Source organism: Stegastes partitus, unplaced genomic scaffold (genome assembly GCF_000690725.1).
Source record: "Stegastes partitus isolate 25-593 unplaced genomic scaffold, Stegastes_partitus-1.0.2 Scaffold1525, whole genome shotgun sequence".
NCBI lineage: Eukaryota > Metazoa > Chordata > Actinopteri > Pomacentridae > Stegastes > Stegastes partitus.
Window position 1 is genome coordinate 85,842 of NW_007579256.1, and position 26,051 is coordinate 111,892.

Here is a 26,051-nt window from a genome sequence, read left to right on the forward strand (position 1 = left end):
ATAGATAAATCAACAGAAAACGCTGGAAGGAATCCATGAAGTGATGATGTTGTTGGTCAGACATGATGACTTCTCACTTGCTACACTTCAGATTTTCTATTATCTATTCACTGGAATAGATGCCTGAAAGTTTCTAGAAGGGTACAACACCATCTTTTTGTAAAGAAAGTGAAAACAAATGCAAGTAATCATACAACTGACCAGGTAAGTCAAACCTATCTGGAGGGGTAAAACAAATTATTTCTCAAACTGCCAATCTGTGACCGACTGGGGTTCTGCAGTTGTGAACAACTACAATTTTCTGTGCGATAATGGGGTGTTCTTGCCTCAAGTTTTACATCCAAATAAAGTGGCAGCAGCAATTACTTGAGCAAAGTGTTACTGTAAAGGAAGGCTGTAAGTACAGAAATTACATGTACGATGTAGTGAACAGGAGTTATTCTGTAAAAATCTTTTAACAGCGTTCTCCGCCGAGTGCAAACACCTGTTAAGCATCTGTCGTTTAAAAGCCAGTTTTCTTTTCAATTGAAGCTAAATCCTCTTCAAAAACACCTGAGACAGCGGTGCGAGGAATTCAGCTAATCCCTATGTGTTACGACTACATTCCACAGAAAAGCAGAATCCATTAACGGGAAATAAAGTAAACCATGCCGAGGTAATAAACTCACAGCTTCTCTCTGGAAATCTGAAAAGTGTAAGGTGAAAAGGTTGATGCCCTGCCTCATTATTCCTGGATAGCATATTTGACGTGGAATCATCCGTAAATCTGGAGAAAATCCTGCTGGCTTTTTCTATCAGGACGGCCTCGCTGCGGGGTTGGTGGGAAGCGACTGAGGGATTGCCGGGCTGCGTTGCCGCTAAGCCACAACTGTAAGCATCCAGCTCGGGCCGCAAACGCTTTGCACTCCCCATAATGACTCATTGATCTGAGCTTCTCAATCCCTGCCCGCCTTATCTCAGCTAATGGGGCAGCATCATGGTCTGTCACAGGCTGCAATCTCTCTGAGAGACTGAGTGCACTTAGAGGTCAACACTGTTGCTCTCGAGAAGTGTTGCGCTACAGCCAGGTGGAGGGGAAAAAAAAAAAAAGCTTTATGTTTCGGACTCCTTATTTGACAAGTCCACACTCCCTCAAACAACCGTTCTGTTGTTTTTTGTGGAGTGGGTATGATATACTATCCCTATAGGACTTCCTTTTATCATTTCAATAACAAACTCACACTTCACACATCCATAATTCTTCTGGGTGCATGATAGCCCGGCTTTGACCCCCAAACATTTGAAGCATACAAAGGGACTCCCCTACACAAACCCATGAAAAGGCTTCGAAATCCACCGTGATTTATAACATTTGAGGCTGGCATGACAGCAGAACGCAGCAGGGAGTAGGTGAGAGGGGAGGAGGAGGGTAAATGAAAAGTCTAAATGGAGCAAACAAGCTCACTGTACTACAATACGGTCCGCCTGCTTTCCCTATTGGCCAATGCTACCGAGATTAGAAACTATTCTTTGTAAGTAAACAACAAAAACTATGGATTTTACGATGTGTCACCTAAATCCCCGTCCATTTACTCTTTTATTTTCTCTCCCATTTTCCCCCAGGGTCACTTGACTGAGAGGAAACAACCCAAAACGCATTTCCTTTACAACCACTCTAAATCCTGCTGTGCATCTACTCCAAGGGGGGGAAACTGCTCAATGTTTAATCAAATTTCATCCATCCACAGGTCACATTATCAATCCCATATGACCCGGGATCAGCACTGGGACACGAGGCTGAAGAGTCTACTAAAGTCTACTTAAAGAAAAAAGAGCCAATCCAATCTAACCAACTGCGTCCCCCGCCCCGTCATCATTTCACTTCCTCATTAATCCAGAGGAAAACCTGTCTCTCTCGACTCAATCGTGCCTGAGGTGACATCCTCACATGGCAGCAGACATACAGACACCTTGACAGCTGTGGAAATATGCGCAGCTTTGGCAAAAATCAAAACTCGGCCTCCCTGCGAGATTTTAATGACCAGTCTGTCTTTCCCCACTTGGATTGAAAATCCGACACACCTGACAGCCCTGACATTTGACTGACAGGCAGGATATCCTACACTGTGACCCTGCAGCCCTCCTCTTGAGTAGTTCTGGCAGTAGGTAATGAGCTACAGGAGAGGTCGGAAGTATGGATTGCAAAGTGGCTAAAATACAGCTTTTGTTCAGAGTGAATTCCTAGATGGTAAAGACAAGAAGCAAGAGGGGAGGAGGCACCCCGGGCCTTAACGTTTCTTTTTTTTTTTCAGTGAGAAGGTATTCACTTTCTCCCTGCAAGTAGACTGCACAACTTTGAAAATAATCTGTTTATCTTCTGACACAAATCACAAAGAAGAGCCGGAAGAGTGAAATGACAAAATGTGCAGGTGAAGGAAAGCATTTTGGGGGGACCCCATGTAACTGAGATAATTGCAGTTAGCTTCAGTTTATCCCCCGTTTGAGGCGATGTCCTACTTTAGTCGGAGCTTGAGGGCTCCGCTTTGGAGACATTAGTACATGTTCAGACCAAAAATAGCAAGGTGCTAAAAAAATGTCTGACTTGTTGGTGGTTACAGGTATGAACAAGATTTAATATGATCCAGGATTCGGTTTGAGTGATGAATCTTTGAGTTTGAAAGATGATCAGCGGTAGACCACAGCACACAGGTTTTATAGGAATCTGAGAACTCCTGAAAGATATCCTGGATTTTTGCCTTGGTTTAGGTTCAGCGACTACTTTGGAAAACTTTCGGGAACTTTGTCGTCATGGTTACAAAAATAAACCTGTGGTAAAAGGTGAGAAATGATCTCGGTCATAAAGTAAAGAAAAGTTTACTCACAGCTGGAAACCAGAAATAAACAGGCCTTGGATGGATGAACCAAGATGTTAGTGCAGCCCATCCATCCACCCTGGCCTCCTCCCTACACAAACTTCATAGCTCTTTTAATAATAACCCGACCTGCTTCGCTCCTCCAGTCATGATTAACACGACCACTAGAGGGCTTTGTCATTTGGGGGGCTGTTGTTCTTCTATGGAGGGGGGCAGTCTCAGCAAATTCCTCTTTGGACAGAACTGCCTTGTTCTCACACTCTTCTGTGGCCCTGCAGCAACCAGCAATTAACCGCCAATTTGGTATGAAACCCATCACGGGTCGAGTCCTTCGCGTCCCAAAGGGGGACAACATTAATAGATTACACATCGCCAAAGAGAACAGAGCTCAGCTCCAATGTGTAAGCTGTTAATCTGGCATGTTATCTTTGGCTTCATGATGATGTAGAACAGATTCACAGGGAGACATGGTGATAACATTAACATAAATTCACATCGTTTTCAATCAGAAGGCACAAAGTTAGACGGTAAAGGCAGCTGAGAGTTAATTTCCTTCTGTTGGAATGACTTCATTTATTATGCTTTTATTAAAGGTTGCTTTGTCTGTGGCAGTTTCTTAAAAAAGTCATTTTACTTGAGGGCAGATTCACTGAATGTAGACTTACACAGAGTATACATTTATATCTTGATAAAGGTTCCCCTTGATTACTGCTGTCACATCATGGTCAGGAACACGCAAGTTATGCTTTTGTTTGACTGCTCACAGCTTCAGCTCCCTGGTAAGTGTGAAGATGGAATTGTGATTTTTCAGACAAATATTGCGATTAGATTATTTTTAATAATGAAGCGTCACTTGGTCATAAAAGGCAGATGAATTTATAAAATCAATTTAAAAGCAAGGTCAGATGTTCTGCGTAATGTAATCGTAAACTACAGCCTCTGTGATGCGCTGATTGCAACGTTTCAAATCTTGATTTTGACTTATTAGTTCAGCTCCACTCCCCAGCAAGCCGAAGCTCACTTTCTCTCACTGTCTCTTCATCAACACTGCAGGCAACGAGCAGCTGTGAACAAGCCGGAGCCTCTCGTGATTCTCCCGGCCGCTGCCCCGCCTGCATGATGTTTCTGAAAAACATTTTAATTGACACAGCAATTAAGCCCGACAAGTCGAAACAGAGTTCCTCTGGAACCTCCATGTGAGGAGAGAGTAATCTTCTTCCCCAGGCAAGTTTATCTGGAGAATGTGGAGCATTCATCTGAGATGTATGGTTTGTATCTCAGCCAGAGAATTCACTGCAGAGAAAATATTTTGGAATAATGTGTGATTAACGGCCGTATGTATTGCCACTGGGAATGGTGGGAGATTAATTAGTGTGCATCACCATTAAAGGGTCATGCCGTATTTTAGCCCACTGAAAACAAATTATGGATGTCAGAGAGATGACAGATAGTCTCTTTCCAAAACTTCAAGCAGGTTATTAGATTTTTTTTTTCCTCACAAGAAGATTTTCAATACGTAAACCAAGATGCACATTAGAAAAAATAGTTAGTCAGTCAGTTCAATACTCAACTGCAACAGTAACTGAAGCTGATGTGATCTTAAACAACTTTCATGTCTGTGCAAGTTCAATTTGAGACCCCACGAATGTTGGTGAATATGTGACAGGTACAATATCGTTGTTAGGTTTGTGATCTACAGTAAAGTGCATGAAATTTGTAACTAATAGACATGCAGTACTGGAATGGTCCTTTTAACACATGCAGCACATTATGGCCTCCATTGTTTGCATAAACCACACTTGGTTTGGCAGCAGTACAATGTGGGTGAGCTGCGATGTACAACAGAGCAGCACTGGGAACACTAATCATTGTATTATGACGCGGACAATGAGTTGAAAAACAATCGTACACGTGCAAATTGTCACATCTTCATCTTATTATGTATTCCCAAGAGAACGCATACCGTAGATGTTTTTGCGTCTCTAAGTGCTTCTCCTGACACGACAGAGAGATAAGCCATAAATATCGGCTCACTCCACAGCCCAGTGAGGTTAACAATGATGTATTGCTGGCGAGGACTCGTTTTTTCAGATGATATTTATCACAATCAACCTCAAGGCCTTTTTATTTCCTAACAAGCATGAGAGAGATGGAGTCTGAACCAAGGCTGCAGATTCAAGATCCACTGAAATGGAGCGTTTAACAGGAGCGCTTCCCTTCATAACATCCATCACTTGCCAGTGGAGATTTCTGATTAAATCTATTGTGTGCCACATTAAAGAGAGAGGGGGGGGTATAAAAGCACACTGGCACAGCCTTGTATCTTACATCTCTTGTGGAAATAGCATTTAATTAAATGTATTCCTTTGTTAGATTGCTCGCAGTGGAGCTTGAGTGCGACACCCGAACCACAAAGAACGATAAAGTCCACAGGCGCATCAACAAACATTTAATATCGCACGAGACCATCTGTCACAATAACCTCACAAATTATAAAGGGGAATGAAAAAGGAGAGGAAACTCTTTGACGTTTAAACTATCAGGTGAGTTGGTGATTGTCTGGGGTCATGACAGCTCTTTTCAGAGCCTGCTCAGACTCCCCCCAAGGATTAACGCATGAAAGTGAATTTTCTTGACGTCTCAAGAGGCGGCCTTTGCCAAGCAGCTGAAGCACGTTGCTAAGACGGAGACGTGGGGATGTGATGTGTTAAACCTGGGAGGATGAAGGTGCAGAGGGCGGCCCCGGCTGTGAAAAGAATCATCGCTGCATCTATCAGCGACTCCGGCGTGTGCGCGCGCTAAAACTATTTCCGAACTTGACACAACTTGGTGGTTGGATTCTTTTCTTTCTGTCGTGTTTTGACAAGGTGAAAATAGATATTATGCAACTCAAGCTGGGTATAATTTGAAAATTTACACAGTTTATGCTTCCATGTTGGTTTTGTGTACGGTTGCTATAGCTCCAGCCAAAAGTTGCTCCGGCTCTTCCTTTAGCCCTGCAACACCATATAATTATTTCTGGCTGCGGTTTGCGTCTCTGATTCTGTTGTGGAAGAAGACACAATATATGTGTTCCTTATAATAAGAATCCATGTTTGGGAAACTGTGTCAAAACAACCAGCAGGATCTCACGCCATCACAAGCGTCTGAAATGAAAGCACCTGCTGCACAAGTCCAAGCATTACGCAAGTTTTAATTCTGATGCAATCCTTGGCCTATAACGAAAAAAAAAACATTTTGGAGACTAATTGCTTCTCCAAGATTTACGAATACTTTGAACACACTCCAGCACTACTGGTGAGTCCTGAGGCGCCTCGGAGATAAACCTACGAACACAAACACACGACTGAGCTTCCAGCCTCAACGCAGCCCCTTAAGAGTTAACGCCACTGAGCGCTTCGTCCCCACAGTGCGCCATTAAAAGCGCTGCATCTCACCTAACCGTCGTTTATCTCTGCGCCGCTAATTAGTTCCGATCAATTACCTTTTCTCAATGCGACTTCCACGTTTAAGAAAACAGGAAAGGCTGCTTATTCATTACTGCTCTTTTGCCAAACTTTCAAATATTCCCCTCGGGTTTGGTTCCACTGGGTTTTTTTTTTTTCTCTTGCTGCTGGGAGGCCTCCATTAAAAAGCCATCGCTCACCACGGGGTCCAGTGCGAGACAAGAGGTGGGCACTGGGACCCCCTAGAACCCCCTTCTGTGGTTGAGCGCTGTGATGGAAAAAGGGGAGTTTAACTGACTTAATTACAGGCTTTAAAACAGCAAACACTCGTCACAGTCGAGCTGCGTCGCGGAGCTCCGTCTGACAGAGTTATGAGCAGAAACACTTTCAAAGGTGGGTGACGATATCAGTAATTACCAACCTGAGGTGGAGTTGGGGAAGTTTGTTGGAGCAGAAATACAACCACAATGGTGACAAATGTGTGGAGGGCTGCCTGATTGCACACCAGTGGAGCTGAAACTCCAGCTAAGTGACAGAGTGTGGACGCGTCCAACAGTGCAGTGTTACTGACAGGACTTTCTGTGTGTGTGCAACTTTACTTTCTAACCTGGAAAGCTCATCCAACAAACTTTTACACTTCCTGCAACCCTATTCCTCACTGTGCACCCTGGCTGTCCGTCTTTTATTTCCACCCTGGAAGATAAAACATGTCAGAACTTTGGAAGTTGGGAGAAGCGGAGTGGGGGTAAAACCTGATCCACACTGTAACCCACGAGAGAGACTTTGGACCGATTCAGAGCTCGGAGGGAAAGAAGTAGGAGTGAAATCTAAGCCCACATTCTGCCTTCCTCTCGCTGTCCCCTTTTCTCTGTCTCGCCCTCCCTCTGTCAGAGCGCTTCATCTTGGACTCCAGGCCCGTTTGTCTTCTCACAGAAAGGAAATGCAAAGTAGGCTGCACCGAAACTCTGGGAAACGCCACAGGACGTCCCTAGGGGGGAAATTAAATACGGCCACTAAGATCCAGACAGTAAAGTGGCAATAAAGTATTCATTAACCCTCTATTGAAGAGCTAAGCGGGAAAACAAGCAACTGAGTTAAGAAGTCAAACAGGGACTTAGACACACAGTAACACCACCCCCTCTCATTTGAAGATTTACAAAACAATGAGAGACTCGGAGAGCTCAAGAGCATGTACATCTCGCTCAGACAAGCAGGGAGATCAGAGAATCAAAGAAGGGGATGTGAGCGACTGAACAAAGTGAGCAACATTAGGGCATTACCAAATAGTTTCACAAACATTCCCCCTGATGCTCATAATCCTCCGTGCTTTTATATTGCAACACATCGCCCACTGTTGGTTTGGCAACACGCCAGGCTGGAGTGGAGGATGTAAACAGTCCTTTTTTTTTCCCTCCTCCTGACTTTCATTTTCCCTCCATCCGAAGGATCTCATTTTTCACCTCCACTCTAAACCTCTGTCCTCCCTTTGCAGCCCCACAGTGGCGCTCCTTGGACCTGGACAGAGGAATCTATAGGCAGCGCAGAGAAAGGCCTGCGGGATGCTGTGCGCCGCATTCATTGACAAAAAAAGGCCCGATGCCAGTTTGACGCCCACCCCCAGGTCTCCCAGAATGTGAATGAACTTCTGTGAATAAGAGGCAAACCTACACAAACGCCCCTGCAGCTATAGGACCTTCACAGGGGAGAGAGTGTGTGGGCGACGCCAAACAACAACAACAACAAGGGGAATTGCATGCCAGGGTTCCCCATTTTTTTCCCCACTCCTTCACCAATCAAGAGGAGGCACCGCTGCAGGAGGGGGGCCTGAAAGGATGACAAAAACAGCCTGTCGGGGGGTCACCGCTGGACTCAATGGATGTGATCGAGAGTCCATCCCCACACAGTGCAATTAACACCTACTCCATCGACACGCAAGAGGCAACGAGAGAGAAATCTCCAAATCAGCATTTCAAAAAAACCACGCCACTACAAAGACATCAAAGTGCATGCATTGTATTATGCCTGAGTGCTCTTATGGGCTCAACTCTTCAGTGTGTCTTCCAAACAGCCCTCATTTCCCCTTACCAAAGTGGAATAGTGTATGACCTCATCAGTGACCAGATGAGGAGGTGGGAAGCAGGGAGCAAACATGCTGAAAGGTTTGGATGGGAGGTGAAATGCTGACTGCAATTTACTGCTTAGATGCTCGAGTGAACTCTGAAACAATGATCTGTGCAGCACGCAGTTTGTGTGCTCTAAACTACTTTCCCTCAGACTCTCAAACAAAACCACATGGCTGGATACCGAACATTTGCCGATCCAATTCACAAAATGAAAACTCGAACACGGATTCTTTGTGTTTTTCCCGAGCAGAGGGGGTCAAACGCTGCTCCGTGTCTGCGTTCTATCATAAAGGTGGGAACTTTATGGAACTGTAATACAAAGCCAAATTATACCAGGTCTGGCTCCGATCAGTCTGATGTTTCAGCTTTTGATCTAATACGTAATCCAGTCCAATCAATGCAACTGACTGCACTGATTAACCACTGATTAACAGCAGACACATCATGCATGGAGCACAAGTTGCAGCCGAAGAGTTTATTTAGACATTTCTATTCTTGAACACTACGCATTCATGTTTCGAACATACTCAGCCTTTCCATTAGGGACTTAATCCACATGTCAGCAAATTACTTCATCATCATTGGACTGACATCATGTTTGTGTAATCAGTGTTTTTGTAAAGTCTATCAACACTAATTTCAATTCATTTCAATTCAGTTTTATTTATATAGCGCCAACTCACAACAGATGTTATTTCATAGCACTCCACCTAATAAGGTGAAGACCTTACAAATTCTAAACAGAGAACTCCACAATCCAAGGGTCCTTTCGGATTTTCTTTGAGCAAGCCCTTTGCGACAATGGAAAGGAACCAAAGACCATTATCAGGCCAAAGAGTACGTTAATAACTTGTAGACAGCAAATCATAAACAGTTGCATTAATAGTGTTTAATCCAAAACACTTTACCATTTGTTAACCATTCACAGACACACACACCCTTAAATCACCACACAAGTAGTAGCCTGACCAGTGGGAGCATCTGGATCCCACTGGACCAAGATGTTGGTCAGAGAAAATAGTTTTACACAGTAAAAGTGTAAAAACTGCTCAAATATTTTTAGACTGTTAAAGCTCAATATTGCAATATTTCTACCACAGCAACTGACAGACTGCACGTCCTGCACAACTTTTCTGTTATTTTATCTCTTCCTGCCTCATTCTGAGTTTACAGTTCATTGCACCGTCTCGGCCTCGGTGTATTTACTGTAGGCCTTAAAGAGGTCATGTCAGTAGGCCCAACTCTGAGCAGTGTAGGCAGCAAACCGCATCTGAAACTCAATACCCCACTGACAGAGGGTGAGAAATTATGTTGAGGTTGTAGATCAGAGAGGGCCAGTGGCCTTGACCTTCCCAGTCAGGGTCACGCCCTCCCACTTGACCTTTCTGAGAAACTCCCATATACTTAACGTCTTCAGGGATCTACACATGCATGGAGACAGGCTTTAAACAACCTTTCACGTGCACTTCTATTGGAGGTGCGTCACCCACAGTAACATGCCTATGCCATAGTGACACAGCTTTTATCTTGAATATTTGTGGACACTTTGATTTAAAGAACAGTATCCACAGGGCAGGGGAGTACAACACTTAAATGCCAAAATCGAAGGAGTTACAACCAGTCAGTAGCGAGGAGGGTGAGGATCCAAATGGTATGAGCCTTTAAGTGGCCATGTAAGGAGAAAGTGTGATGCAAGATGACTAAAAATCCAATCTGAAGACACAAAGAAACGTCTTTCCAGAGCAGGTAGTGTGAGCAAAAGTGTTAAGAGTGGATATGATTCAGAGGTATGAGGGTGATACGAGGTACTTTTCAAACAGATGAGCCTGCAACCACAGAAAGGGAGTGACTGTACTGTTCAGGCTGGAGCGAGGTAACTAATCGGGAGCCGGAAGGAAGGAACAAGAGCAAACAAGTGATGACTTGGCTTTTTGTAACAAAGAGCGAGCCAAGTGCCTTCTTGCACCTTAACACAGAGCAGGGAGGGGCTGGTGTGGTGTGCAGGGCTGAAGCCACGGGCCTGGAGGTACAGGGCAGAAGAGGAGGAGGGAAGATACCTTCAGAAAGCTGGTAGCGCCGGGCTCTGAATATGATACGAGCCGCTGCAGACAGCCGGTGACGGGAGGGAGGTGAAAGAGGAGAATTTGCGGAGGTTGAAGAAAAGTCGGTTTGCAGTGTTAGCGATGAGTTGTAAAGGGGCTGAATGGAGTGCTTTGACAGGCTGGCTTCAAGGGATGTACTGAAGACCAGATAGGAGCTGACTAAAACTTGAATATCGTCCACTTTTTCATGCACCAAAAAACAGGATTTAATTCCTTGTCTAACAATCTAAGACAGCACAATCGTCATCCCTCTGTCCAGATGACAACACAAAGAAGCGCTTCATAGCAGAGGCTCAGCTCAGAGACGTTCACCTACTTGGCAACCAAATTCATTTTCCCCTCACATATTCTTACCCCCACCTTGACAAACTGCTTCCCATCTTTTCTACTAATTCACCTCGTTTCCCTTGTGTAACACTTTTGTAAAAGAAATCACATTCTAAAGCGTAGACCCCTTTGTTAAACTTGGGCGCAGGTTTGAGTTGAATCCAAGAACCCATCTAATCCGTCTGGACCATTATTCTACCTGACACCTTAATCTGCCACAAGAGAAACACTAGCGCTAAGAATACACAATGTTCAGCCCCAGCGGCGGCGCAGAGACAAAGCTAGTCTGAACCTTCAACCTGTTCATCCAGTCTCTAATAATGCCTTGTTTTCACAGGTGAGAAAAGACCTGACGTCCCTCAGGAAGTCTTAACTGTGCCGCCTAGAATAAAGACCAACCTTGAAGCTTGGCAGGCGTGTTAGATACCAACATGGTCACCAATATGTCAAGCCTGAAAACATCATTGTTTAGTAACAACTTCCTGAACAAAGTGCAAGGGTAGTACCATAACAAAAGATGGTGACTGACGGGTTTCTCCGCATCACTGAGAAGTTTCATAAAGTTTAATCACACCTGACAGGGCTCCCACGATGTGACTGACATGGTCTCCAGCTACCATACTGAGAGAAAAACCTTCCCCTGGCAGCTTTTGTGATTACAGAAAATAACCAAGTGCTGTCTTAGTACTTTGTTGGAACATATGGAATCATTTACTGCTCTAACATCTTGGTCCATATTCTGCATAAGCACAAAAGACATCGTTGCATCAGCTCTGCTCTGTTTGTGATTTGTAATGCTCTAACTCTGTATTTTTGTCCATCTCATGTAAAGCCAGATGAAGCACAATAAATAAAAACATATGTGGAGAAGATGCCACGCGGCCGGAGAGAAAGTGATTCGCAGTATCTGGACAATTTGGCTGGTATTTTCCAGAGGGGGGTTTCGGAGTGGGGGTGGGGGGGGCAACAGATGCAACAACACGGCCGTGAAAGACAAGACGGACAGACAACACTGGGTCCTCAGTCTTTCTGAGAGACAATCTCGGTTTCACTGGCGATCCGCTGGCAGGGCCGGTAACCTGACTCAGGAAGCTGTTCCACAGGTGAAACCCCGACCAAAGAGGGGACTCCACGCTCTCAACACAACATATCCCTCTTTCCGCAGATGCTAAAAGAGAGCGACGCTGCCATGCCAGGAATTCCAAACAGCCTAGTCCCTGTGCATTTACTGTCTGTTCCCATGCCAGGGAGGATAGAACTGTAGGAAACATTTAAAGATTAGTTAGACTCAAGCTGAGCTGCAGTTTGAAGTTGATTTGTCTCTTAGCTGATCACGAGAAAATGATTCTGAAGATGTTTTGATAGCAAAGGTTATTGGTTGCAGCTATAATGAGAGGATTTTCTTTGTCCTATATGATTAAAAACTAAATATCTTTGAGTTTTGGCCTGAAGGGGTCAAAACAAGCAAATTTGAAGATGTCACCTTGGGTGCCTCATAACTGTGAGAGGCTTTTTAACAATTAAATGATGAACTGATTAAGAAAGAAAATAATGACCAGATTATTGATGAAATAGTTGCAGCCCTTGTTAGACTATATTTAGACAGTCACCTTCCCTATAATCCCCTAGAGGAGAGTAAGAACCTTGTTATCTGCCACACATGCACACACACAAAAAAATATCCAGCAACCCCTGGCCATATGTTGGAGAAAGAGAATCCAAGCACTGATACCACTTCCTCTTTTATCAAACTTTTAGGACCACCCAAGCAGCAAGCTACGATAGACTTTACAACCTCGTAGCCATATGGCATGAGAACCAAGTAGAGCAAGGTGCCAAGTGGCTATATTCTATAACACTGAAATACAATGACTCAATTCATGGAGCATCATAAAGAAAGGCTTGTGTGCATTTAACAGCCATGGCAAGGAGAGAATAAAACAGATATTCCAGGAGCTGCAGCATCAGCGCCGGGTGGGAGGCGCAGACAGAGCTAATGGTTGGCTGGTGCAGCTATGAGATGACACCGTGACCGCGATTTTTATTTGCAGAGGGAAATTGGCACCATTAGAGACGGGACATGAGATTACTGCTGGATTCAGGGGCCATGTGCTGAAAGGTGCCAACATACTCATCTTTTTTCAGGGAATATCACACGTCTGTCCCACACAGATACCTGACAAGCAGAGGGGTGAGAATGGCAGCGGTTCTGTCTCCTGTAATGCTGCTGTTTAACAGAAATATAGTTTGCAAAACTTCACTGAGATGAGTTTGTGCCACATTTAAACGCAATCATGCATCACATACCTAACACTGCTTTGACCTATTGATGTGGGTGAAGCTTGCTGAAATGAAATTGTTCGTGCAGAATTTGTATGACACGGACAGAGACGAACCTCATCGATGCCTTAAATGTATCCCAATCGAAACAATGCACTAACTGGTCCGGAAATAAAATGTAATCATGGTCCTTTCAGTCATCCACCAAATGGGGGGGCAGAGTTAAGGTGACAATGGCTCAGAAACTGACAGATAATCAATCCCCGATTTCTGATCTGTCACTCTGAGGCCATTGGACATATACAGTACTCAGTGATTATCTCTGACTAGATAATCTTTCATGCCTAAAGTTGGATGAGGACAGTGACCGGACAGAAAACACGTTTTATTTCATGCGCAAATTGCTGCAAAAATTGAATGGAATTCAATGAAGTGAAAACATACCGTGACGTGCTCAGAAATTAACTTTGACAACGAGATAAATGCATTTCAAAGTCATTGAAATTCTGACATGGATTCTATACAGACAAATCCACACATTTTTTTTTCAGCGCAGACAAAAAGCAACATGAAATCTATATAAGAAAGGGTTTGACGTGTTCCAATAATCATACAAGTAAAAGCACATGTGCCATGTGTGAACGTTAGTGATGTGTGGATTTAAATGCAACACAATCTGTTTCCATACAGTTTGAGGAGCTGCTGGAACAAACGCACAAACCTGCAAACACTAGAGGTGAAAGGAACAATTCTTACGCACCACAGTGGAGGATTAACACTGTTTCTGCAACGCTGGGCTCAGACTACTAGACCTCCTTTCGCTCTAATACGAACACTCTTCACTAAACCATCCAATCAAATTAAAAATGCTTTACACATCTAAGAATGGCTTCTGGCCAACCAGGACCTTACAATTAAGTGACGATCACAGACGGATGACAGATGGATCACAGCAGAGTGCAAGTTGCTGCGGACCAAGCTGCGTTTGCACTTAAACTACCATCACCACCCCGCCGATTGCGTTCAGTGGTTAACCACGGCGCTACAAATGGCTTCTGTGTGTCTGCTGAGGGAGCAGAGAGTTTTACACTACATAGAACTGGGCTTTGCTGCTGCGGAGACAAGCTGAGGTCTGGGACATGGCCAAAGTAATAGTGGTTTTCAAAGCTTTGTCAGTCATTACTTAGCTGCTGTGGGGATATACGGACCTCGCAAACAGTAATTAGAGATCACAGCCAAACATCAGCAGCAGTGCCAGACTACTGGGGCAGCGGTTTCGTGGCTTCTACATGTGGTTGGACAATAACTGCAACGTTACAGTCGGGGTGAAGGTCTGCCAGCATGTTTGAGGTAAATTAGACCTGCAACATAAAACGGAAACTGGAGGCTTGAGCAGGGAGTTTATCAGTCAGGATCCTGTTGAGCAAATAAGTGATTTACCTCAAAGTGCGGCCAAAACAGCCCGGGTGTAAATTTGGCAAAAGAAAAAACCGCAATTAGGTCGCTCACTCTAACGATCGCTATTTAATGTCACAGCTAATCAGCAGTGATAAGAGCATAATATGATTCTGACCACGATACCTCTGGAAGAAGAAAGCGGCCGCTCGAATGCATTGTGTTCACAACAGTAGTGACAGATTAAACATTTACTAGTCTAAGTGACAGGGTGGCAGTAAAAGGGCAAGCCCAGAGCTGAGCTGATAGCAAACTTATCAAAACAAGACTTCTAAGCTGCTTTTTAGATCAGATTTTCAAGTTTCACCTTCATCTGTTACTATTCCTGGGAATTAAAAGCCAAATAACGCACTACTGCATAACAAGGGCCGACACATACTAGAATGAATGGCATTTAACCCCAAAGGGGAGTTTCTAACCCTCTATGCCGCCGCCCGCCCACACAAACACACACACATATGCATTCACACCCGATATAGACTAAAGACTCTGCCGAGGAGTAAAAATAGTATCCTGCTGTTAGCCTTTCGCAGGAGGGCGTGCAGATGAGAAATATTTGGAATAATGACGAGCCAGAGCGGCTTTCTTTTACTGCCACCTGCACTGAGCGAGTGTATTGTTGTGAAGCTGACCCACATTCTGGTGTCATCCCAGTGGATTTGGCCTTATGGGCGCTCGGAGGGCGGAGGGAGGGAGGGAGGGAGGGAGCGCGCTGTAATCCTGATGATGTTATGGCATTTAAAAGGACTTTCCCTTTGTACAGAAAGACCATAATTCCATTGCTGCAGTTGTCAGAAGCAGCCGTTTTAAATTTCATTAACACCAAACTGAGAAAAGGTGAGAGGTGCGCTGTGTTAATTCTCACATGCTCTTTGTTGCGTTAGACACGGCTCCACCCTCGGCAGCACTTTACGTCTGCGAGGCTGTTCAGAGTGAAAATTTACAATTCCTGACCCCGCCGCCCGTTCATCCACCGAGGAAAACTCCACACGGAGGGTTTTAAGTCACCAGTTACACCCATGTAAACAGCTGCGTGGACAAGAACAAGTGATGGTCGGCGATTATTTTAAGTGAGTGAAGTCACGGCAGCCCAGATGAGGCAGAGGTTCACGGGAGGTATAAGGCTGGAAATAGCAGAGCCCTAAGTATGGATTTAGATTTGGATCTGCTTAATGCATGAACTGAAATATGTCATAGTGGGAATGTGGGCCAACAGCAGTAATGTTACACTTTTTTTTTTACAAAACACTGCACGCCAAAAAAAAATTCCCAGGAGTCTTTTGTCCATTTAGAAAATGTTGTGTTTTCTGTAGCTCACAGTGTGATACAAGAGCAAGAATCTAAATCAGTTGACCCCTTAATGGATTCACGCTACAGCAGCACTTGCATGACTTGGGAGCCTCACAGGGAGGCGAAGCACTCACACGATCCTTTCACGTGTTAGTTCAGCATTTCACTTCAAGGAATGGCGGCTTTGCGAAACAGCACAATCTGGTGACATTTGAACAGAAATAAATTAAGAATAAGATGATAAAGATGCCAGAAGGTGATTGTTTTGACAGCTAGGTTTCCTTTCCCACAGTCCGTTGCTGTTAAAGAGAGGAGAAACTGTAGTAAGAAAATTACAGCAACGGAAGAATCGAGAAGAAAGCAAAAAGTTTCTGCTGCTCTGGATGATATCGACGGTGTTAGCATGCGTAGACGTGTTTGTGTAATTGCTCTCGTTGCCAGAAGGGGGAGACTGAAGTTCCACTCTGCAGGTTAATGTTTAAACTGTTTGGATGAATGACAGGAGTTGAGTACGTTGCGGTAAACAGCCAATGATGCTAATTCTCCGGAACTACTAAACCATTTATCGCAGAAGAAACCTAATGAAAATATGACTCTGGGTATTTATTTGAGGAAACGTCAACACAGATTTGACGTTTTGGTCTACTGCAGTTTTTTTGTGCGTCACAGTTTATTCATTCAGTTTGATTCCATCACACTTCGTCCCATTTAGTTTTCATCTAACGACAACTTTTCCTTCTCAGTACAGAAATTGCTGCTTTTTTTTTAACTCCAATTTCTCTGTTTCCTCCTCAAATTCAAATTTGAAACAACGCAAGGCAGCAATTTAAGATATACGAGTTCTTGCTTTTAATTAATGAGACTAAGGCTGTAATTTACTTTAAGTAGATTTAAATCATCACGGGTTGTTTATGTTATCCCATTAATCAACATGTATTACGTGGTTCAGGTAAGCCTGGTGTACTGACATAAACCCAGACTCGTTGTTGCACATTGTCCTTTTTGCAACGCATCTGGACAAGAGTTTAAACTTTCATACCTCCGATGCACCATCACATTTTAAATTTATCACACAGTAAATGTTGAACTCAAGCTTGACTTTTAAAGAAGTTAAATCAAATTGCAATTGAAAAAACACGATTAAGACATTTTCCCCAATTCTGTCGCAAACCTTCTGCAAAAGGTTTCATTTTGAATCCTTTTTCAAAAAAATGCTCCACCTTCAAGAAAAACACCAGTGATTCTGTCCCTAAACAGGCACTGTTGTATAATTAAACGTCTCGCTTTAGAATCAAGCGTGTAAACTTCTCGACACCTCCAGGTGAACTATCTGATTTGAGTCTCTCTCGGGTGCGGCTGGCGACTGCAGTCTTGTCTGAGCTAACACTAAAATGTCAAGCGATTATGGATGGCGGATCTACTTTGCTCCCTCTCTTCATTGTTTGAAACGCTCAGTTTGCTCGTCTGACACTGATTACAACCACTCGCTGTTTAAACTGAGGCGGGCTTCTTTTGCTTCGCTCGCTCTGCCCTTTCTCCTCAGCTTACTGGCGCAAAAGACGTGATAAGCCCGAACAAAGTCTACTCCCAAGGTTTATCCGTCAAGACTTTACAAACACTAATCTCATTGAAATGTGTGTAAGCAGATACATTGCTCGACTTCCTGTGTCCTCTCGGGACTGCCTTTTCTCCGTATCACATAATGTGTTTTCCTCTCATAAAAGCGGCGCACACCTCATGGAGCAAAAGTAAAGCAATTAGGTCCCGTGATTTACTCTACCTGCTTTAATAGGGGAGTGAGGGCCTCCCAGATGGAGGTCATGGTTCTTAACCTCGCTCCTCAGCTACCGAGTTAATCAGTTTGGAACATGTGTTTAGCTCAACACCGAGAGAGGCGCACAGGTTTATAGCTGCTATTTAAGTTTTTCTTCGCAGTATGACTCGCTGGCGTAATGATCAATAATTATAAACTGGGACCTCATAATTAACCTTCCTGCAGTCTGGCGTTAAAAAGCTGCATATTGTCCACACTTGTCTTCACGCTGGGTTCCATTAAAGCCGCTGCTTGCTCAGAGGCAAACTGCCGTCCCAAACAGCTCAAGCTAAAAAAAAAAACTTAACACATCATGATGCATCAGGGGAAGTGCAGCCAGCTTGCCAAGGTAAGGACTACATGGGCCTCTCAAAAAGCAATTAAGGCAGAGAGAGTCATAATATTGAATGGAGAGGGGGGGGTGCATTCCTTTGAGAGAGGCAGCAGCAGTAGACTGTGAAATTCATATTGACTAGAGAGGCAAACACACACAGGTAAGCAGCAGAGCCCAGCTTTTTCCCTGTCAGCCCGAAGAACACTGCCTGTAGTTCGCTGCTTTTCAAATGTGTTTCAGGGCGAGTTCAGCCATCCAAAGATGCGCCTATACGCGAGCCTTTTAGAGTGAGAAAGAAACACACGCAATTTACACAGCTCTCTAAAAACAACACAGCCTTTGACTAAAATGATATCTGGAAAACGAAAACTGCTGAGCTCTGAATGTGCGCTCACTGATGTGTTAAATCCCACTTGATTAAAGCAGGAAAACGCCTTCAACAATGAACCGTGCCAGTCCACTTAATTAAGTCAACTTGTACTACCAGGGAGCGCTGGGAAACGGAAAGCAAAGCAAACAGGGGCGCCGCTGCTGCTGCTGCTGCTGCTGCTGCTGCTCGCTCCCTCAGCTTTTCTCTGGATGCTAATCAAAGACTTGATCTCCGAGCAGGACAGGCCCCGGGGACGTCGCTCTGCTTGGCTGATCCTGGCAATTTGCTCTTGATAATACCCTCTCTCGCTCGGAGAACCCGGCAACCCATCTCACCTAATCTGCACGGCCGCCGAAATGCACAGACCCCCTAAAGTACACGTCTGCCTCACCGGGGGAATAATCACATAATGGCACATAGAGTTATTACATGCTCCTTATTATCCCATATCCTTTAGTGGCTCCAATTTAGGGATTCTATAATACAGATGATTGAAGATAAAGACGCTGCATTTCATTCACTAAAACAATAATCATGTGTATTGTTTCAGAATGAGTACGAACAAGACAACCTTCAATACGTGCTCAGTCACTGTTTGTGTTTTTAATTGTTTGTGCAATATAGGCCGGTGGAAGCATCTGGTGGTTATTACACGGCCTGGAGGTCTGAGAGGAGGAAGGAGGGGTGGGGGGCTGCATACGAGAACTGCATGATTTGTTTGCGGTCTGCTCAGTACGGCTCAAGTGATGCTATAAGTTCTTCCTCTGCAAAACCCTTCAGCACTTATCAAAGCCGCAATCGCTCCAATTCCACAACTGTCATGTCATCAGTCATTCGCTGAGCAAACACATGGCAGAGTTTAAGAAACCGACGCTGAATCAAAACAGCTGGAAGTCTTAGGAAACCAGGAGGCACGAAAGGAAGAGGAGATCGGAAGAGCAGGAAGGGTTCCAGGTTCCTACCTTTGAAGGAGATGAAGACTCGCGGAGCGGCCAGCGGGTCGTTGCTCACTTGGTTCCCGAAAGCCAAGCTGGACAGCGCCAGGAGGGCGTGGACCGTCCACAGACCGTCCAGCTGCATGGTGGACCAACCTCCAATAGCACCCAAAGAGCGGTTTTTAAAGTTAAAAAAATCTGCAGGGGACAAAAAGGAAACGCGATGATGTCTCAAAATCTGCCACAATGAGTCTGCTTATTAATTTATGTGACTTGTCAAATCAGCGGCTCCCCAGGGCCCCATCCATGTGAGTTTTCGGCGATGAAGCACTGAGGTGAAGAGATTACGCCCAGATTTCTGGGGGGGCTTTATGAAACCGACAAGTCCTGATGGAGGGGAGCCAAGCTTTTTTTTTTGAGATGTGCACACATTTCCATTTGGTAAAAATTACATTTGTGTTTCAGAGTGCGACAAACTGATGGCAAGATCCCGCTGACTGTACTGAGAGAAGCTTTTCTCCTGCCTCCCAAAACACATTCCTGCTTCATGACACCACACGTGTGCACTGCTGCTCTGTAATTATGGGTTCACCTAATACCAGGTTCTACCACGTCCTCCTGCTTAGTAGAGAAAAAATGATAACGTTGCGATTGGTGCAATTAAAAGTAAAATTCTTACTTGTTGCTTAAAGACTTGCTAAAGGGGTTACAAATGATGACAGCCTCAGACGCTCGCTGGAGCAGCTTAACAAGCCTCCCTGACAATGCAGCGGTGCCCATCAATTAAGTCTGGAGTTAATGAATGATAAACGCCAGGGAGCAACCGATGAGTCACACAGGGATCATCAGAAGGACTTGTCTAACAGGCCACCTCTTGCCAACGAAACTTTTTTGTGCTCCCATAAAGCATCCTGACTTGGACCTTCACAGTCTGCAAAGCTCTCGTCCCCAAACGCTGGACTTTTGGACTCCATCTCAGACTTGGGAGACTTCAGCAGAGCCACAGAGTCCACAGACGGGTCGGCTGGAGCGGATTTATGAGCATAAAGCAGCTGTTTAAACCTCAGCTGTTTACTCACAATTTGTTAAGCATCCAGCTGTTTGTTCTGAGACAGAGGCCAAGTCCTTCACACAAGCACATGAAATCAAACAAGGCACTGCTCACAAATGACACTGTGAAGCACACACACAGACTCATAATGTACCACAGAGCCCTACATAAACTGTAGATACTGAGAAGAGATCGGAGTGCACTAAGTTCAAGTTTACACAAGGAACATTTATGGAAACCTACGAGTCCACAACATTAATATGATCTACTGATGCTGTAACTGTTAATGTTATTAAGTGACACATGTTGGACCAGTGTAATGCAGTTATGAAAACTCATGGATAAAACTCTGGTTGAAAAGTGGATGGAAGACTTGCTTTTTTATATTTTTTAGAAGCATAAATAAACGCCAGTGAGTTCTAAACATATAAGAATTAAAGACAGGGTGAAATTCCATACATTTAAACATTTGTCATAATCTTTTTTAGCAGCAAAGAATTGAAAAAAAAAATGAAGCAACAAATTTGAATGTTGCTGAAACATGCTTTAGACTGAAATCTGTGCGTAACAGACTGGCAGCCTTGGCTACACATGGAAGACAGAACTGTAAACAGTCTGGTGTGGTATTAGAGCGCACGGTAAACTGCACAGCTATCAGATAAACACTAATAATGATTCATGTGGGAATTCAGGTTGTGATCAACCCGACGTTTAAATAATAAATTTGTAAAAAGGTGTGTGAGAGAAAATGAAGCAGTCAGGAGAGCGTGTTGCCAATAAATAAATCACGTTTTATAAAGAGCGCGCAGCTGCAGACAGGTAAGATTTTATATAAGAAGAGAATAAAAGGCTTACCTCACAGCTTTCCGAATATAAGTTGAGATCCAACCTTGCAAGTCATTGAACAAACCAATTCCAACAGATCGATCACACTCTCTCCAAGTTGAAATCAATAATAAGAATAGAAAATCCCGACGCGGCTGGTGGACAGTCCCTGGAGAGGGGCGGATCGTGGGGGGGTAGAGACTGTACCTGTGCGCACTGCGTGGCCCCGGAGTTGTCAGTGAACAATAAGAAAAATTACAGTTGGGGGGGAAAAAAAAGAGGAAGAAAATGTTTCTCTAATTCAGTCTTGTGCGTCACCGAGATGTGAGTAGATGCTGTGTTCGCTCAACCACAATCAACATCTCGTGGGAATTAAAATAAAAAAAATTGAATTGGAAACAAAAAAAGTCCTCCGCCGTGTCCAAGAAGGTCCGGGCGCGCAGCGTGTGCTCCGCAGGAAAGTTGGGAGCTCCTGACTGGAGGGAGGCAGGGCGCTAGCAGGTGGATGCAGAGGCCCATTTGCCTTAAACACACCCACAGGGCGGGCAGCGACGAGCCGAGCCGCCCATCAGCCAGCCGGCCGGAGGGAGACGTGATTTAGTGCCGTGTTATACCAGCGAGGACTGGCAGGGAGCGAAGGAAGCGCATCTGATCCTGCGCATTCATCGTTTAATCGTGTTAATTACAACACAGAAGACAAAAAGTGAAGCACGTTTCAATAAAACAGCCCCACAGGTTTATATGAGATGGTTTTATCAATGGCTTAAGAATTATTGAAGGTAAAAAAAAAATCCATTGTCTGCTTTTTAGCCTGACAATGTTCCCAAAGTGCACTTCTGTTTGGATTTCACAGTTTCAATAGTTAGTAATTCATTGATTAAATAAGGAATTTTAATATCCAATCAAAAAAAAAGTAAAATTATACATGTTTTATGTTAATATAAAAATAAATAATATCCTGTCTGCAGCACTTTTCTACACATAAGTGGTCAAACAATACAGGGATGTGAAAATTAAAAGCTCCTTTTATTAGTAGATTCATTTAATAACATTACTCCACCTTTAAATCTAGTAATCTTTATCACATTTTAAAGTTTTGTTATCAGATGCAGGTGTAAAGTAAAGTTGCCTCTAAATCAGCTGAAGTGATTTAAACCTGCATTGTTTCAAGCAGCCAGCAGGGGGCGACTCTTCTGGATGCAAAAAGAAGTCAGACTGTCCAGAACTGTATGAGAAAATGATCCTACTTCTCAACTGATCTGTTACCTCAGTAAACATTTTCCTACTAAGTTTATGGTGTCAGTCGCTGGTTTCATGTCTCCTCCAATACAGCGCGGTGTTCAGTTTGTACATTATGGTGAAAACTAGATGATAAATCTGCCCTGTCAGATCCACTGCTCGCTCCTTATGGCCGGTTTCAAAAAAGCAAGATGGCAACAACCAAACTCTGGTTGATGTAGTCTACATACTAATGGGTGATAAAACAATTTTTAAATACAGTCTGTGGGATGTACTGACATCTAAACCTAAATTATCTTAAATGTGGGCCACAGATGTAAACACAACTAAGTTTATATGCAAAAAATATTTTGATTGTTGCCTTTATTTTAAAATAAAAGAAAAAGCCAACACTCATGTCAAGTCATTTACATGGCTCAGGAAATAATAATAGATAATGGATGGATGGATAAATGATTTAAAGCGTTTCCTAATGTTTCCGAAATGTGAGCTTCTTATTTACATCTCCATCCCAGCCGTGCATACTGTTGACTAGTTGCTGTGTGCAAAACACAAAGCCGATTTTAAAAAGGCAAGATGCCCTATGTTGCAAACTGCAATAAAAACCCCATTAAGATGCACAGTCTGAATGTACTTTACAGAACACATGTCTAGAGAATGCTCCTGAAACCTGAACATTAAATGTCTGAGGTGGAAAATGCTACATTAGGAATCAGACCTCATTAAGAATATTTAAATTTAATATGCTGCTTACCTGAAATTCTAAATACTGTCATATTCTAAATAATCCTGGAATATAAGTGTGCATGTAAACATGACATATTATCTACGTCCTTTTAATACAATGAGGCAGAAGTGTTGGCAAGAAGCAGCTCATTTACACTTGAATGAAACGTGGTGCAACATTTGCGTTAATTCTTTGCTTTATTTGTGGCCGTTTAACGACACAAACAGGCAACCGAAGGCGCGTTTATCTAACTGCTAATTAAAAACTGATCCACAATCAGCCTGAGGAACTGGTTGGACTTGTTGCTTACTGTCGATCAAATCTGGCAAAACTTGTAGCCGACAATTAAACGGAAGCAATGAGCTGAAATGGGTTTAAAAATAAATAAATCATGGTGACGCATTTTTTCATAGAAAGTAATATCAGGATCTCCAACAAATGCCATTAAAACACACTAGCCTATATGGGCGAGTAGTGAGAAGCTGCACTTTTTATATTTGTGTACAATCATTGTTTGGACAATAACAACATAGGCTTCAATGCAAACAAATACACGAGTGGGAAAATCTGTCGCTGTGTGAATGTATGTGTTTACCAGCTCCTTCTACAACTGCTATAGCACGACCGACAGTCTTTCATAGAGGGACTTGTTTGCTTGCTTTAAATCTTGTATTTCATCTTCTATCTCTGTGACAACCAGCGAGCCACCATCTGCCACCCACACATGAGGTGTGGAGGGAAAAATTTCAACAGGAATTGGCTTAAATGGCGCGTACATGTGTCCATTTTTTATTTCAACAAGGGAGCGGCTTTAAAATAAATCCTCTTTATACCCTTTAACATGCAGGGAAAAAATTATTATTTTACCCACTTTAGTTGAAGAGATAAAAAACAACTTCTATTAACTTTACCGTTCGCAGGGTAAAAGTTTCATGCACACAAGTTTATGCCGGCATTACTTCTTTCTATTGAATATTTGACCTGCCAAGTCAATTTTAGTGACTTAGAGCACAGACAATGCAATGACTGTTGGGCCCAACTTATCAGAAATTAAAACTCTTATCTTGGTTATGTACCCATTGATTTGAAAAAAAAAGGGGTGAGAAATGTAATTCATTTGATGGTACACGGAAAATGGCTTTAAAATACTTAATTTGCTCCTCTATTCAAACACTGATTGGACGCTTCAAAGTCACCGAGTTACCGCCTGTGAAGATTTTCTAAAGCTCATTGAGAAAATTAAACATTTTCCCATTTTTAATCATATTCCATTCAGTGTCCTTTCACACCTGCATTATCTGCCTTTCATTCAATCTGGAGCTTTTAATGGCGATTCACCATTAAGCCCGTCGGGGAGTTAGAGGGAAAGTTTGTAAGGTGTTCAGCTGTCGGCTCAATGGGGTCAAAAGAAGCTGTCCCGCTCGACTTTCCCTTTCATATGAAGCCATGACGGTGGCTCCGTAGCCTTCACTCTGCAGTCTGACTCAACATAAAGGTTCTTTTTTAAAGTGACTTGGCAGAGGTCAAATAGAAATAGATCGGTCTGATGAGTCCAACAAGACTTCTTCCTCCTCGGGACAACTTATCTATTCAGTATCGACACGGCAGATTTTCTGAGAAGCCTTCAGCTTCTCCAGAGATGCATTCCTCAACCAGTTCTCTGAAAGGAACAAAACAATCAGCTGTCAGCCCTGATTGCATGTCGCCCATGTGTGCATATGCTTTTCCTGCTTGATTGGAATCCAAGGCGAGTTGTGTACATTGCAGAGGAGGACTTCTCGCTCCTAAGTGGGCCCGAACTGTTATATTTGTGATAAAAAAAAATCTTGCCAGTGCATGACTCCAAGCTGCTGTTGACATCTATCTAAGTGGTGTATGAAGCTGTTTTAATGTTCTGCAGAGGAACCTGCATTCCAGCTTTCTGTGGGCTCTGCCTGCAGGGCGTGAACGGATGCCAGGTGTTATATCAGCATTTGTGATTCTTGCACAGTTCAAGGGATCATCCGCGGCACAATCCCAGTTTCAGTGAAGAGATGTGACACGCCGCGCGCTCTGCAGACGTTGCTTTGTGGGTTTTTTGTGTTGCACCGAACCGTAAAAGATTTCAGGTTCTGCGTGAGGTAAAGATGTAGGGGCGAGATGTTTTCTTTCTCACTTCTTTTAGGAGTGAAATAAACCAGTTTAGGGAAAGTTCAACTCAAAAGTAAAGGCATTTTTCTAACTACCACATCACTTTTGTTGCTCAACCTAAATCTGGTAAAACATCTCCAGAACTAATTGTGCAGCAGCAGTACAACAATGTAAAGGTACTTCATTTCAAGTAAACTTCCCGTATTCAAATTCAATTACTAAAGTGACAGTTTAAAAAGCATGCACAGATAATATACTTACAAGTAGAAGATCTTATTATGCAGCTAACTTTTAAAAATAATTATTGCTAAAACATTTAAGTTGCTGGTTTTAGCTTTACAAAATACATCATGTTTTATACGTAGTGGACTTTAAAAGTACAATATTTCTCTCTGAAATGCAACCTGGTTCTATTGAAGAATCGAGTGGTGCAAAATGGAAATAATCACGTACCTCAAAATACTATACTGTACTTGAGTAAATGTACAAATTCAAATGCCGCCGCTGCAGAAATCACGACGTTGTGGTTTAGCAAGCGGACACACTATAATTAGAAAGTACTTAACCGACCATCAGCTGCTGGTGTTAGCTTAGCGCTGGTGATCGACCGCATGCAGCACAGAGGAGTCCAGGCTTCAGCTGAACACCACCAAATGTAGGTAAGAGACATATGTGTAAAATACATAAAATATTGAAGACAAGATTAGAACTCAACAAACTTTGTTAGTCTTATTTTTCATGATAAGACTTTT

General features: G+C 43.4%; 1 protein-coding gene across 2 annotated transcripts in view; it reads right to left on the reverse strand.

Annotated features, from left to right (window-relative positions):
• The window catches only part of LOC103371090 (semaphorin-3F-like), a 62,470-nt gene extending 40,795 nt beyond the window's left edge, over positions 1 to 21,675 (reverse strand). For both annotated transcript variants that reach the window (XM_008300311.1, XM_008300310.1), the window contains exons 1-2: positions 21,234 to 21,675; positions 19,355 to 19,525 (exon numbers count right to left, since the gene is read on the reverse strand). In XM_008300311.1, the coding sequence (XP_008298533.1) occupies positions 19,355 to 19,472 (118 nt within the window). In that variant the 5' untranslated portion in view covers positions 19,473 to 19,525; positions 21,234 to 21,675. The remainder of the gene's footprint in view (positions 1 to 19,354; positions 19,526 to 21,233) is intronic.
• Between the last annotated feature and the right edge of the window lie 4,376 nt (positions 21,676 to 26,051).